The following is a 16,595-nucleotide window of genomic DNA, read 5'->3' as shown; positions in this document are numbered from 1 at the left end:
AGTCGAGAGAGTGGACTTTAATGGTCGTTAACAACTGCATTTATTGAGGACCGGCAGTTTTCTGTAAGGACCTGAAGCTTTGGCTTGGTGCAGGCCTTATGACCTGAAGCTATTTTCTCTTAATTTCGCACACTGATTACAGCCTTTCTAAATTTTGTTAAAATCAGATGTACGGTAGATATGGCGACGTTTCCACCTTTGCTTGTTCTTTGTCATTGTCATTAGCTGCTAGTTGCCTCACTACAGCTGAACCACTGTCATAGGAGATGGCATGCAAAACCCTTTGCAGGAACCAATCAAGTTGTGTTTTTAAATACAGTGCTGCAATCCAAAACAAGTGTCCATTGTAAACCTCTTTCTGATTGGTTGGCTGTTCTGGCTAGGGCATGAGATTTTAACACAATCTTCTATGGCGGTGGTTCAAATGTAATGAGGTGACCATCGAGAACAGCAAAGAACAAGCAAAGGTGGAAATGTTGCCATCTCTAAGATTTAGTCTTTCCATATCATCTAATACTGCTCAATGACACTGTCTGACCATGCATTGTTGGACAGAGGTCAATATTTTTTTATTTTGTTAAAGTGCATTGAGACATTTTAGGTACCTATCACCTGTCTCTAACAAATCGTCTTCATTAAATGTTTCAGGCTTTTACTGTCTGGCTATAGTATACTCCTTGCTTTAGTGTTAAAGGGAGGCAGTCATCGGAACTGAGCTGGAAGGTCATATGGGACCCCTACGACCGATGTAAACGCTGTATCAAAGGTACGTTGGGGATTGATGAAAGTTGAAACATGTTTGTCATAACGTACATGTATATCATATACTTTAAAGCACGGTTGTTGTTGCGCTGCACTTGCTCATGGGGGGGGGGGGGCCCTTTGTGCATGCCATTTTACAGAACTCATCCAACACTCTGCATGTATATGCCCCATGTCCTCTCTTACGAGCGCAAACCCCACTGCAATTGCAGGACTTGGGAACTTCAGGTGCTGTCATATCTACAAGGGCTGCTACAATTTCACTTAGAGCCAGTGTTCTTGTATCTTTGTGGCACTCAGGTGAGTACCTTAAGGTAGAGTGTGCCTTGAGGAGAGATATTCAGGATCTCACACTTTCACAATTCATTTTATTGTATCACTTGTGAGAGCTCACTTTGAAGCTCATGTAGTTGACAATAGTTTCACTGGCTTATTTTTGTGACAGTAGACTTTTTTATTTTTCCCCTCAGAGTTCAGGGCTGGCAGCCATTTGGTGTAAAATTTTCAGTTTTGCTGACTGGTGAGAAATACAGAAGGCGCGTGGTTCTCTGGTGGTCTTCATCATTCTGTAAGTTACTGTACTGTAAAATAGGCCACCTACAACTAAAATACTTAAACCATCTTAACAGCATGCTGCACTACTTTCTCTACAGCTGAAAATTCCACAATGAATATTCAACTTACGAGTAGATAAAGTTCAATCTACAAGCACTGTCGTTGGACTAGCAAACATACAAATGTAAGTTACTGATCATACCCTTTGACAAGATTGTGTCTCAACATTGCATAGTTTTGTCTTTCCTCCACAGCTGCAAGGATATCCTGTGTTGTTTCAACTCTCTTGGCAGGTCTGTCTTCATCTAGACACAACTCAAGTAGCTGCAACAATATCAATCAATCAATCAATCTATCAATCAATCAATCAATCTGTCAAGCAACTGATTAATCAAATGAAATAAACAGAGAAATGAGACAAAGAATTCTTCTACATGTACAAAATATTTCTGTGACATCTTTTTGTCACCCTTTATAGTATTTGTCGAATTGCAAAAGCCATGGTTGCCTTTTAAAATCAGACATTGAGGAGGCGATGAAAAAAGCAGTATTATGTGTTTTAATGTAGAATATACCTCAGGGATAGATATTCAGACTCTCATACTTTTACATTACATTTCTGATCTATTATGTGTGTGCGTGTATTTTGAAGTTCTTGGAGTAAAAAAAATATTCACCTCCTCATTTTATGTGAAGATCAAAATTTTAATTTTTTTTCAGAGTTAACTCTGGTATGGCAGCCATTTTGAACTTCAAACGTTTACAAATTTAGGATTTGTTTCTCTGGTACAAAAATTTACACAGTGACCACTGATTTTTATTCTTGATTTTGAAAGAGAACATTTGAAAATTCCTTGAGGTAAGTTTTTGCAAATATTGAAGACTTCCCTTTCTGAGGTGGGTACTATTTTAATGTCCTATTAGCTGTAACTTTTGATGCAATTTCTGCTAATGTTGTTCTCTCCACAAAAGACAATGTCTTGTTCAACTCCAAAATCATGTTGAAAGCTGTAGAGTTCAATTTTTATGTACAGCTTCTGCATGTGTACAATGTCCATGTTATTCTAGACATGGTGATGTTAAATTTCTAATCCCACTGCAGAAAAAAAAATTACTGAATGCCAAACTGCAGAAAGTTTACTAAGATTGAATTTCCCTGATCTTCTTCTCTGTTAATAATTTTCTCTCTGGTGCTTTCACTGTTAACACAGAATTGAAGATATTAAAGTTGATATTTACACATAGAAAACTTTGTCTCTTGGTCTTTTGATTTGATGATGTTTCCACTTTGTGGTTCTACTGTCCTATGAGGGCACTGTCACATGCTGGCAAAGCCAAACCTCAGATAAAACAATGGGGCCAACATACATTAAAATGGCACAGTGTTATCCCCAGAGCAATTATAGAATAATGGCTGCCACTCTTTAATTTTTTGTAAACAATACAAACTCATTACCATAACAATAAAATTTATTGTTATGCAAATCAGTCGTCACTCTACCAGAAAATCCTGGGGAGAACACTGGATGAAGAATAAATCAACGCCACAGAAATGGATGTAAGAGCTCAAAGAAGGGACTTTATCCACTTACCCTATTCTGCATTTGCGGCATTTTCTTAAACTTTGTACAAACAAACGCAAACACTGGAAACTGTAATTCCTTACCATCAGAGTCGTCTGATGAACTCTCATGGACCTGATGTACTCTAACCATCCACCCCCTGAAAAGAATGAGATGCGCCTACAGGTGAAAACAGACCTATGAGGGCGCTGTCACCTCCTACTCTAAGTAAAGATGGAACATCTATAAAGAACAGCAAATGTTTCATTCTCACAAACGGAAATGCTGACTTGATGGTGGTGAAGCTGAAATGAAGTCTCTTTCTAGCTAACAAAAGTAACAGTTCTGGTATAAAAAGGAAATTAAAGCTACTGTTAACTGTGAACAGCTTGATTTCGTAAAACTGTAAAACAGAGAGTGATTGAAGTTGATCACAAACAACAGAAATTTGAAAATGAAATTTGAAGATGTACAGATAACTGATAAAACATCTGATTGTTACTGTGCAATATTTGCAGTAGTGAGATGTAAAATACAAATATCACATGCAGTGACCATTGTGCAATTTTAGAAAAACACACAAGCTGAGTGTGATTGGTGGCAAAAATATTCAGAATTCTAAAGTCGGGTAATGTGGCAAGTCCCAACAGTACAGTAACTAATATTCTGACTTGCTCCAAGTCTCTGGGCATATGAATATCAAAACAGAATAAATTGAAGAGGTACACTTTAATAGAAGACTGTCATTTTAGTGGTAGGCTGAGATGTGTAGATCATTGGGTGAATGCATTGGCCAGGACAGCAACTACTGCCGAGAAAAACCAAGCAACTGGGAGCCAGTCAAAGTAACATCCAACAATCAATAATTTTGAACACTAAACATGAGAGATTTTGGTCACTTCTCTGAAGCATTGGTCTCCCCTCACAAGAGTTGACAGATACAGGTTAATATTGTCTAGTGATGCTCACAGGAAGGAACTTAAAAAGAAGATTTGATATCTGCACATTTCTGATTTACCACAGTTAGGCTGGGGAGTCAAAAGGGTCAAAGTTGGGGATGGAGGTCCCCTAGATTCTCTCAGAGTCCCTGTTCTCTACACAGCTTTTAATTTCTGTCATACTCTGATATGCACTCATGGTCTGGCTATGCCAGTTCCCTGAGTTGGGTTATGCCACACAGCACAAAGAGGGCAAAAATGCACAGCCAATGAGGGGGTGTAAGAGATTCTAGAGCCCCCCTCTCCCAGAAAGCACACTCTGTTGGTATCTAAAGCTTGCTCTCCATTAACTCTTCCCTCTTGCAAAAACTTTGAATTCCTACAGAGGTAAACTAGTACTTTCCCAACAGGAAGCACATGCCAATAATTTGCCTCAAACTACATGAGTAAAGCGCAATGGAAGTAAGAGCTGAATCTAAAATATGTGAAAATTGCAGAAGTTGATTTAATTTTCTCCTAAATATGATGATCAGATTTTGTTTTCACGATATAATGGTAATGATAAAGATCATGGTCCATTTTATACAATATGTTTCAGGGCAATTTTTTTTAATTTACCATGCGAAGAGCAATCAAAGCGGACACACTACCTTGTTAGCTTTTCAGTTCTTACATTTATGTAGTGAAAGTACAAAACACTGATATAAAATGAAATAATTACTCACTCATTGGGGAAATAATCCAAGACCTTTTGAAGGATGTGTTTCTGAGACAGTGATATACAGATATATCTACCGCCAATTTTCATCACTCTATTGATCTCAGAAAACATTCTGTCAACTTTTTGTAGAACTTCCTCACTACTGTCTGGCATCATTGCATCCAGCGTGGACTTGTCCAAGACAACATTGAAGTCGCTCTCCTTGTATTCCATCTGGAATATCAACAGCAGTTAGGTATCAAGGACACTGAGGAATTTATGATACTGTCTGCACAAGCCATCTAGTTGCCCACAGCTTTATGCATTTGTCTTGTTGTGTACACTATGTTTGTGGGTTTCACCACACTCTCCCTACATGTTTATTCCACTGATGCAGCAAAAACCGCAGGTTGAATTTGTTTTTTCCATGTATTCGCATCACATTAACAAGCCCAATCTGAAGGCTGCCCTCAGTGGCAAAATATTACCGGTAGTAGTATAATTTTTGGCACAATGAACTAATGAGGGCGCATTTCAAAACAAAGTTCCCACTGCTACATAAACAACTGCAACTTACATCCAACATGTCCATTTTTTCATACACCATCTCTGGCCTCTTCTTGGCATTTTTCAACTTCATCTGTTTGATCACTGAGTCAATGATATCTATATTGACAATATTACGGTAGCCAATGTCGTATAGGTCTTCACTGAGCCGTGAGTTACCACAGCCAACCACAAGGACTTTGTCAGCCGGTTTGATGTACTTGTGGAGCACTCCGGACAGCTCTGAATATTCTCCATACCTTGGCAAAAGAAATGAAATTAAAAAAAAGGAATTCAAAATTGTGAAAAATGGCTCATATTAGGGTAAATCACGATAAGTCCTTTGCTGTCCTTTCACGATTCTCCGCAGAGGGATTTTAGGGGTGGGCCATCTTTCTGTTTTCGGAGTAATCTATTCATAGGTTAATGGCTGTAGAAAAGAATAAATTTCCAAAACAAAAGAATATGCAAATAATCAATTGTTATGTAAATTGGCTGGCCCTCTGTTTTTTCCAAGCCGTGGAGACCACTGCATATATAAAAGAGTTGTAGAGATTGGGGAAATACTGGTATGGACTTGGTAGAGAATTGGCCTTGACCGAAGTCTGTGGGTTTTTTAATGTCATGACAGAGTCTGAGTAAACTGGAGGAACAAACTTTAGAAGACTGTCCTGTTGATGGTCTGGTAATTCTAAAACAAAAACTCACGTGAGCGGTGACCTGGCAAACTTCTTAACGCATGTAACGTAGTGGCCAGTCACCGGCATGATCGGTGATGTCAGTTTGTGTTAGAAGTTGTCAGGTCACCACTCACGTGACTTTAGTGTTGCGCTGAACAGAGCCTCGTCCACATGCGTGATGTAGACCGGGTAGTTTTAGAGTGAAGTTGGGCTACATTTCGACACTCTTACACTTAGACTATCCCTCAAGGTGTGAAGCGGACTTGTCCGGCCAGCAAATAAAACTGCCCATTGTAGTTGAAAAATAAACACAAATCCTACATACAGTTACCTCGTTAGATGCGGAAGGTTCTCTGCTGTCCAAAAACACACTCATGTCACAATAAAATGAAAACTTTTGAAGAAATCTGCCGCGTTTTGACCAAATCGACGTTTCTGGTATCCACCATTGTAATAGCGCAACTCATTACCGTAATGGAACACTCTCCGCATCAGTGATTGGTCTGTGAACAATGCTATCAACAGCATCAGACTGAGATTCACCACTTGCTATGTGCGGACGCCATCCATTATGATGATGAGTTGGGTTATTACAACGGTGGATACCAGAAATGTCAATTCAGTCAAAACGCAGCAGATTTCTTCAAGTTTTCATTTTATCGTGACATGAATGTGTTTTTTGGACAGCAGAGAACCTTCCCATCTAACAAGGTAATTGAATGTAGGAGTTGTGTTTATTTTTCGACTAGAATGGGTAGTTTTATTTGCAGGCCATCAAGTCCATTTTACATCTTGAGGGATAGTCTAAGTATACAGGAATGTCGGAACGTAGCCTGACTCTACACTAAAACTACTCAGTCCACATCACGCATGTGGCCTCGAACATAGCTTGTACGCCAGAAAAAAAAGAAACGGTTTCAGAGTAGTCATGTCGGAAATAGCTAGAAAAACGGCGATAGTTTGGGGATTTTTGAGGTGATTGAGCATGTGCAGTAACGCAACATAATGTCGGCCATACGTAGTTACTCAGTTCGGTCAAAATGCAGTTAGACACGGGTTGGTTGATTAAGAAGGGTACAGTCGATGGCAATTTCTCAAATCATTTTGATACTTATGCGGCGTTTTATGAATATCTCTCAGGAAAGGTTTCTTCTGAATGCATCAGCAATCGCCCACAGCTATCCGTGGCCGCGGATTGTGTTAAACAATGGCTTGCTATTGTCAATGTAGTCAACGTTCGCGTTCGCCCCAAACGTTTGACTTGCTTCAACTCTGTGGGCATATAAATATCAAAAGAGAATAAATTGAAGGTGTAAACTTTAGCAGACAGTGACATTGAGTGGTAGGCTGTAGCCACGGTCCGGAGAAACCGTGCTGTAGCAGAGTTGTTTGTGGTTTCATACACCATACACGGCAATGCAGGAAGTAGGGAAATTGAATTACCAGCCACTGTACAGATGTATCGCCAAGTTCGAGGCGGATTTCGCGCACCAAAAGCCACAATAATTCTTTCAAAAAACCAACATCGATGGCTCCAAATACATCTCTGAATTCATATTTTCTATGCTCTTTGCGTCAAAGATGATCTCCTATGCATTTTTGAGTGTGGTTTCCGAAGGGACCCATGCTTTCAACATATTATTTACAGTTGTATTTATTTATTAGCCGTGTTCACATAATGACATTGGTGCTGCCATATCCAAACATCATCATGCTTGGACGTTGGTACGGCTTGGCCGCCTGTAATTTTCATTTGGCCCCCTGTTTCAAAACTTAGTGAAACCCCTGGGCAAGGCGTGTTGATGTGATTACCAACTTCCGGTAATGGCGGCTCCCAGAAACACCGATGCCCAAAGCACGTCAATGTTTATGGAATGCGTTCGACGTGTTTGAACAAATTCCAAACCCAATAAATGACAAGATTAGTGAAGTAAAGTATCGAGTCTTCATTAGTGGTAAATCGGTACGACCAAATTCAGTAAATATGTAGCATTTCACATCAACATGCCTTGTCCAGTGGGGTGCGCTTATTTTCACCTCTACAGGGCCATCGGCATTGTAGCGCTACTGGTGAGTGAAGTCGCAAAAACCAAAATTACCGTCAAGACAGTGTGCTCACATTCGGTTTGAATTGGTCCATTCGAGAAGTATTTAAACCAGGAAAAACAAGAATGACAAAAGCAAATAAGGTCTCCAACTTTGGTACTGGAGGTCATCTTTAGGAACATGCATATCAACTTCTATAGCAATGGGACAAGCAGATCCTAAATACATTAGCAAATGTCAACAACAAAAAATAGACAGAGAAGGCTTGATAAAAAGAAAAGGTGGGAGTGGGTAAAAAAATGTACAAGGGATCTGGTAAAAAAGTAATGCTACCTCATCAATCTTCTAGACCCTACCCCCTCCTGAATATCAAATGTTCCATCCCTTGGTATTACATAACGCCAGATGACAGGAAATATATTTACAACCTTGGGCAGTTTTTAATTAATGTGATGAGTGTTATCATTCTAATGTAAACAGCACTTAAGTTAGTTACAGATAGTGAAATGCCTTCCACTGTGGGTGGTGATTACAACATCTGGAATTATCTTGGATCCAAATTTCTCATCAGTTCTTGTATGTCTTACATAGAAAAGTTGCAAAAATTGGTCCGCAATGAAAAAATTCACCTCAGCTTTGTTTTCTGGATCAAATTTTCCTACAAATTGATACCAAATATGACAAAATTATGTTCACAGCCTTCAAAACTGTCTCACAACATATCCTGGGTTGGTGTAGGTCATTTAAGGTCACAAACAGAGAAATTACCTAAAATATACAAATTTGGGGGTTTCCCAGCACTTGAGCAGAAAATTTATCGATAACATCCCTCCGGACTTTATACCAAATTACAAAGCTATCAAACAAGTAATTTTGAGAACAAGTTTTCTTGACCAAAAATGACAATATTGTCTTAAAAATACAAATTTGTATATTTCAGGACAATTTCCACATATCTAACTATTGTCATCTCTGTACGTCTGTGTACCAAATATAAAAGCTGTCTGTCCAGGGGTTTTAAAAAAAAATACTAAGATTTTTTGACCAAAAATGACAAAATTGCTCCAAAATAGTAATTTTCCCAATTTTAGTCATAATTTCAACAAATAAGAAGAGTAACACCTTCGCAAAGATCCAACCCAAATTTGAGAGCGATTGGGCTGGCGGTTTCAGAGAAGAATAATTTTTACTGAAAATGAGAAAAATCACCAAAAAATTCAGCAAAAATACAAAATTAAGGATATCTTCACAATATTCATAAAACTGTATAAGGTCCACCTACGGTACTTGCTCACAAATTTCAAAGCAATCAAAACAGCGGTTCTCGAGATATTAATTCTTGACCATTTTCACATTTTGTAAGCTCATTTGCATAATTTTGGCAATGCAGACTTCATTTGAACAAAATCCCATCTACAGCCCAGGATGCATCCACACACCAAATACCAAGCTGAAACGTGCAGCGGTTTGCGTGTTTTTGATGTTGACGGACATACTGTACGTACATACATACATACATACATACATACATACATACATACACACATACATACAGACGCCATCGACTTCAGCTTATACAATAAACTCACATTGGTATAACCAAATGTGAGCTAAAAATCATCGACTGCCTCACCGTAGCACTACAATTTTACAGCTAAGTTGCGACAAGCTTGCTGTTGGGCCGACTGTGGACGTTAGTCTACGGAGATTTTCATAGCTGTGGTGGCAAGATTAAAACCAGCCCGTATAATGGCAGAAATCCCGTCCGAAAACACCACAGCTATGGACCCACAGCTGTGGTGGCAGAGTCAAAAAAAAACCGTAAAAGTCAAAACCAGCAGGTAAAAGGCAGAAATCCCATCCGAAAACACCTCAGCTAGAAGCTGCAAAATTGTAGCTCTACGGTGAGGCGGTCGGTGAGTTTTGGTTTTTGCGACCTCGCTCACCAGTAAAGCTACAATGCAAAAGGCCCTGAAGCATACAAAATAAGCACGCTGCACATGGCATGGCATTTTGATATAAAATCCCATATATTTACTGCATTTGGTCATACTGATTTATCACTACTGAAGATTAAACACTATACTACACTAACTTTGTCGTGTATGGGGTTTGGTATGAAGTATGTAGCTGCAAAATTGTAGCTCTACGGTGAGGCGGTCAGGAGTTTTGGTTTTTGCGACATCGCTCACCAGTAGAGCTACAATGCCGAAGGCCCTGTAGCATACAAAATAAGCGTGCCACACATGGCGCGGCATTTTCATGTAAAATCCCACATATTTACTGCATTTGGTCGTACCGATTTATCACTACTGAAGACTAAACACTATACTACACTAACCTTGTCGTTTATGGGGTTTGGTATTAGCACAGACACGTCGATCGCGTTCCATAAACATTGAGCGTGTTTCTGGGAGCCGCCATTACCAGAAGTTGGTAATGGCCGCTACAAGAAATGTTTATGGAACGCGATCGACGTATTTGAACAAATACCAAACCCCATACACGACAAGGTGGCCGCTACAAGAAATGTTTATGGAACGCGATCGACGTATTTGAACAAATACCAAACCCCATACACGCAAGGTGGCCGCTACAAGAAATGTTTATGGAACGCGATCGACGTATTTGAACAAATATCAAACACCATACACGACAAGGTTAGTGTAGTGTTTAATCTTCAGTAGTGATAAATCAGTATGACCAAATGCAGTAAATATATGGGATTTTACATCAAAATGACATGCCATGTGCAGCGCGCTTATTTTGTTTGCTTCAGGGCCTTCGGCATTGTAGCTCTACTGGTAAGCGAGGTCGCAAAAACCAAAACTCACCGACCGCCTCACCGTAGAGCTACAATTGCGCAGCTACTCAGCCAGCAGCTATGGACCCACAGCTAGTATACATACACACACACTATCACAGTATAGGCGCTTTCTAAGTTTCCAATGAGGTATACCATAGACCCTAGAAGGGGGCCCTCTACTCTCTGGGTATATGAAGAGAGAACACTCCAAGCGCCTGTATCACAGCATAGACCCTCGAGAAAAACGTTTTTCTCGAGGGTCTATGATCACAGTGTGCGCGCCGCACGTGTGGCAGTCATGCAAGCACATGGAGCTCACCATTCAAAAACCTTCGATCCTCTCTTCTTGAAGAAGCTGTCCCAGTATTCTGTAGAGCTCAACTCCACGTGACTCTTCGGAATCAAATCCATGGTACACCTCGCGGGAGATTTGGAATTGACGTCCTGTTAACGCAAATGTGCAATATACGCAGATACGAAGTTTCACGGGTCAGCTGTGTCCACTTTCATGGGCGCAGCCATTTTTGAGTCTGGAGACAGACTTGGCATCGGATTCAGTTTAGGTTTCTTGGGCGCAGCTCTTTTTGAATCTAATAAATAAATAAATTAATAAATAGTTTATATAACCAGATAAAGGTACAATTACAATAAAAATAACAAGGGATGTATTACAGTGAAAGTATGACTTTATCTGGTTTGGACCATAGAAATAGTCCACAATCTGAAGACAGACTTAGCATCGGATTCACTTTGGTTTCTTTTATGCATCTGAACAGCGACTTTGCTCCCCGGCTTTGCTCAAGCTCTGAGAGAAGTATCACGCAACAAATTTCAATAAGAATAACTCAAATACATATTTGCTAGTGAATAGTTACTTTTAGCTCCATGAGCAAAAACGTTTGTCAGGAGAAATTACTATATGCTGACAACACAAGAGGGCGCACTTACATAAGGCCGAAAAAAAATGTGCTGTTCGGATAACCAGACCCTGCCGACCCTAAACTTTTCGAGCAACGTAAACATGGAAGTAAAAAACAGAAAGAAAAACCCGTCAAATCTCGCGTTCGTTGCTTAGCATTTGATTCTGCTTGAACGAGGATGTATTTTATGGTTTTTGTTTTGTTTTTGGTTTTGTTTTGTTTTGCTTTTTTCCCCTTTTATATGTATGATACATTTTCTGGAAATGTTGTGGCCAGTGTTTGACCGCCCTTAATTCCTGAAAATGCATATTTAAAATAAAAATAATTTTTAAAAAAAATTCCTGCCGACCTACCTTCCCTATTTTTGAAAACCACGTTATCGGAACAGCACATACCCCCCCCCCCCCTCCCTAACATTTGTCTTCATAAGGCGCTTAAATATGGAAGACCGGTCAGGACATGCGACATGCGACCTGCGACTTCAAAACTGCGACCTGCGTCCCGCGAGTTTGAAACATGCGACCTGCGACTTCGGCATTTAGACCTAGGTGTAACCTGCGACTTCACAACAGCGACCTGCGTGTTTGTCAAACTGCGACCTGCGACTTCACAACTGCGACATGCCAACAACACGTAACGTTTCATGATTGGAGGCGTCTTGCGTGAACTTTAATCCTTTGAGCGCCAAAGTCTATTTTTGTCCCCTTTATATAATAAACCCCTGTCAATTTTTCTCCAATTTTTGCAAAATTTTGGGAAAAACCTGTAGCCAATGAAATGTGATGTCGATTTGGTCCAAAATTATCAAAAATTACAGAAAATTCATACAATTGGTAAAATTTTGCACTAAAATTTTGGTGGGAGAAAATACAGCGCTCAAAGGGTAAAACGTGGAAAGGAGATTTAACGTTCAACATCGATCAATTAATAAGCCATTGCTTTCGCTTTGGTAAATCGTTCACCAAGTCTGGCAAAACTCAATTCATGTACACACCAGTTCACTCATTTTCATCTGGAGAGATAATTTTATGACGGAAATGTTGACAGTCCGTGTTAATGCATGGAAAATAATATGCTACGTGATCTAGGCATTCCTATATGTTAATATTATAATTTCAAATTATTTTAGATATTCTTCGTCTGCTTACCTCGCTTCTTTCCTTATGTTATCGACAAACCTTTTGATTTTTAGATATCTCTGGTATTTATCCTCATTTCACTGTGGTATAACCATCTAGCTGTCTGTTTAATTCATCAGTTGTCCCCCCCCCCTGTATCATAACTGCGTCAGTGTCATTGCAAACATTCGAATTTTCAGTTATTGTCGTTCATTTTCTAACATTTCCAGTTTTGTTCCAATTCTCTAGTGATTGATCATCGGATGTTGCCATCTTTTCGGCTAATTTCATTTTTACTTTTCGTCAAAAAATCGAATTGATCCAACTTTTGTTCAGTTGGAAAAATAAAAATATTCTTACTGGTTAACTTCGGACTACATTTGTCTACACAAATAACATATGCAAAGTAAAGCAGTTAAAATAATACCGATATTGACAGAAGTGCAAACATATTTGCTAACCATGAATAGCCAGAGACCGACTTTCTTTATAGATAACGCGAGTTAAAACTGTAAAACAGGACATAATTAAACCCTCCTACAATCCTATTTTCAGTCTTTAAGCCTAATATGTACATACTATAATATGTACATATTATTTTTTGTGTGTATATAATATTTAGATCATGTAGGCAGAAAAGTTCCAGAAACTATTAAACACTGATGTAGACGTTTAAAACCCTATTGCTATTGCATTATTTCAGATCGGTTTGCCTTTCGTAAGAAGGAAAATAAATTTGTGCTCTTCGTTTGTGGAATTCTCTACCGTCACAGCTTCATGCACTTCTATCGCTGGTTGAATTCTTTCGCTGGCCGATTTTTGCGTAGGCCAGCGGTGCGAAAATTATGCTCTGGTCGCGAGAATGCGGTAAACCGGCTGTTTTAATATAGTGCAATGGTGTCCCTCGTGTTTTTCAGGCTCGTGTTCAGAGCAATGGTGCGAACAAATCAAGACTGATATCGCAGTTTGACAAACACGCAGGACGCAGGTCGCTGTTGTGAAGTTTAGGCCTAAGTCGCAGGTCGTATGTTTCAAACTCGCAGGACGCAGGTCGCAGTTTTGAAGTCGCAGGTCGCATGTCGCATGTCGTGACCGGTCTTCCATACTTAAATGATTGGGATAAAAGTTTTTTATTGTGTAAATGAACAATTCAATCTTAAATTATTCCGTCCTCAGTTCGATTGTCATCAATATCATTTAAAACAATTCACTGGCAAAAACATACAATTTCATCAAGTACTGCCAAACCACAGTCCCTCTATGGGGACTGTGGCCAAACGAAACTTACCATGATATGTTGGTGCGTAGACCGGGCGGTCGTTCTCGACTGTCTTTGGTATAGTAGACCTTATAGTCTAGTCCCTCGTCGGAGTATTTTTGCCTTCCGAGACTTTTGACCTTCGGGCGAAGGCGAAGGGAAAATACTCAGGCGAGGGCCTAGACTAAGACCTTTACAGACAGGAGCTTATAGCGAGCTTATAGTTTAATAGCGAGCTTTTTCACAATTCTTTGATATTTTGATTACATAGATTCATTAAATTCTTTCCTTTCAGATGTATTACGCACTAGGTTTGAAATCTTTGCATTGTTCGATCGAAATTCTAGGCATGCTGTACGTGCGGTGTAGCTCTGCACACGGTCATTCTTTTTGTGGGGTGACCGTGTTCTGCAGGTGTCCCTTCTCACGTATACATTTGCTGTTTACTTATGAATTTGCGTCTTGAATTACACTCCTCTCTGGAACGTTCTTTTTCATAAATACTTGCTATTGTCTGTTTTAGTTCATATTCTTGATGAGCTAACCTTGGAAGGATAAAGCGAGTCACGCAATTTGACTACAACAATTTGCGGGAGGATCATGTGATCATGTGATCTTTCATGCATATATGTAAACCTCAGAGTTTGTTCTCCGCATGGATGACCGAGGATGACCTTGACTACTTGTGACACAATGCGCGTGCGCATGACCGAGGGACTGTGCACATTATGAACAATGATGGATCAAAGAGTGAATGAGCTCATAACTCCATAACACTGAGCTACAGTCAGTGTCAATTAAAGTGACGGTCAGCTCAGTTCACCAACAAACAACTGCTTGGGTCTGGACAGAATTAACAAGCTTAAGCGTGCGTTGCCTTGAAACAATGCATGTAAAATAAGCTTACTGACCCAACCCGATCGCTTGCACCAAAAAATGCAGAACCCTCTTCTTCTTGATCAAAAACAAGTGGCAAACACTTTAGCCAAATATTTGCATTTCAATTGGAAGTCTGTCTGGTGTCTTCCCATATTCTCCATAGCAACACCAATTATTTGCCTTGTCAGCAAAAAGCAAGTTACACCAGCGGTTTGAGTATCAACTTTAATGTTGTTGACTATATAATATGTTGACAATGCATCCTATGGGCATTGCACTATTGTATTTGAAGAAATAAAAAAGACTTGTTATTCATAATAATAGAATACTACAGTAACTATAGTTGTTGTTGTTGATGATGATGATGATGATGATGATGATGATGATGATGATGATGATGGTGGTGGTGGTGGTGATGGTGGTGGCGATGATGAAGATGATGATATGATGATGATAATGATGATGATGGTGGTGGTGGTGGTGGTGATGATGATGATGATAATGACGACGACGACGACGACGACGATGATGATGATGATGATGATGATGATGGTGGTGGTGGTGGTGGTGGTGGTGGTGGTGACGATGATGATGATGAGGAGGAGGGGGATGCTGATGATGACGACGACAAAGACGATGATGAAGAGGAGGAGGGGAGAAGGAGAAGGACGGAGAGGAGGAGAGGAGGAAGGAAGGCACGAGGACAAGAAAGAGAGAAGGGAGGAGGATTGTAATGACGAATAGTATGTTAGCGACAATGATGACAGTGACATCATTGATTAGGCTGATGGCGGTGGTTCCCGGCGGTGGTTACGTTTATCATGGAAGCAGCTCAGTACATATAACGGTGCTTACCAGTATTACTTGGTTTTCTTTGTTCACTGAATTATACCCTTTCATTGTTTTCCATATGGTTAGGACTTCACAAAATAGATTATTTTACTTTCATGCCAAGAAATAAAGTTGACGTATTTTTACACAAGTCATGTTTGTTGATTCTGTTTATGTTCGACTATGGTTTTTATCAGAGATGTAGGCAATATAAAGTAATATTCATTTTTTGACAAGTTATGTGAATGTTTGTTTTTGAACTGTTCACTATTAGAGGACCTATTTGACAGTACAACTACAATCAGAAATATAGTACTCCATCCATATATGCTAGAGGATATTTCATAATTTCCCTAACAAAGTGTTTCAGTGTACTTTAGTGTCTTGAAATATTAATATTCTTTTCCGTATTCTTGATTGCAAACGGCCCTTCAATTAGTATTTGAAGAATTTCCCCTCTAGCTCAATGGATTCCTCGCTGGCAAACCTCGCTGATCCAGTTACTGTAGAAAATAATCTGCCTTTTCATTATAAAACTCAGACCTCTCTCTCTCTCTCTCTCTCTCCTCTCTCTCTTCTCTCTCTCTCTCTCTCTCTCTCTCTCTCTCTCTCTCTCTCTTCTCTCTCTCTCTCTCTCTCTCTCTCACATCACTCTGGGCAAATTTATGAGTTTGCCTTAATTGCATATTCTGATAAAACATGAAACCTCTCAGGCTCTGTCAGCGCATCGACCTTCGTCTAAGTTTCAGTGATACCTAAAATATATTAAGATTCCCCGACCCTGCTATGTATGCGAAAAAAAATCAATGCCTCCCCCAATATCCTCTCGTGCATACAATATGCAAGCAGCGGGGTTTTGTTTACTGCTTGTGTATATAAATGGAGTGGGGCCGGGAGTGAATAGGTGGTTTCTCTGTAGTAATACTGAGAGCCCGGGAATACTTCCAATATCTTCCTGCAGGAGTGAGCCGCCAAAGTTGAAAAGAGCCCCCAT

At 39.7% G+C, this 16,595-nt stretch overlaps 1 protein-coding gene across 1 annotated transcript in view; it reads right to left on the bottom strand.

Moving 5' to 3' along the window:
- LOC139114215 (eEF1A lysine and N-terminal methyltransferase-like) overlaps nt 1-11,133 on the bottom strand; it is a 31,394-nt gene extending 20,261 nt beyond the window's left edge. Inside the window, exons 1-5 of the mRNA XM_070675793.1 lie at nt 10,915-11,133; nt 5,095-5,323; nt 4,543-4,751; nt 2,910-3,039; nt 1,520-1,641 (exon numbers count right to left, since the gene is read on the bottom strand). Coding sequence (XP_070531894.1) covers nt 1,520-1,641; nt 2,910-3,039; nt 4,543-4,751; nt 5,095-5,323; nt 10,915-11,006 — 782 coding nt within the window. The 5' untranslated portion in view covers nt 11,007-11,133. The remainder of the gene's footprint in view (nt 1-1,519; nt 1,642-2,909; nt 3,040-4,542; nt 4,752-5,094; nt 5,324-10,914) is intronic.
- Nucleotides 11,134-16,595: the final 5,462 nt, after the last annotated feature.

This window comes from Ptychodera flava, chromosome 16, assembly GCF_041260155.1.
Source record: "Ptychodera flava strain L36383 chromosome 16, AS_Pfla_20210202, whole genome shotgun sequence".
NCBI classification, from domain to species: domain Eukaryota; kingdom Metazoa; phylum Hemichordata; class Enteropneusta; family Ptychoderidae; genus Ptychodera; species Ptychodera flava.
The sequence above is the reverse complement of the archived record's forward strand: the minus strand, read 5'-3'. Positions and strand labels throughout refer to the sequence as shown.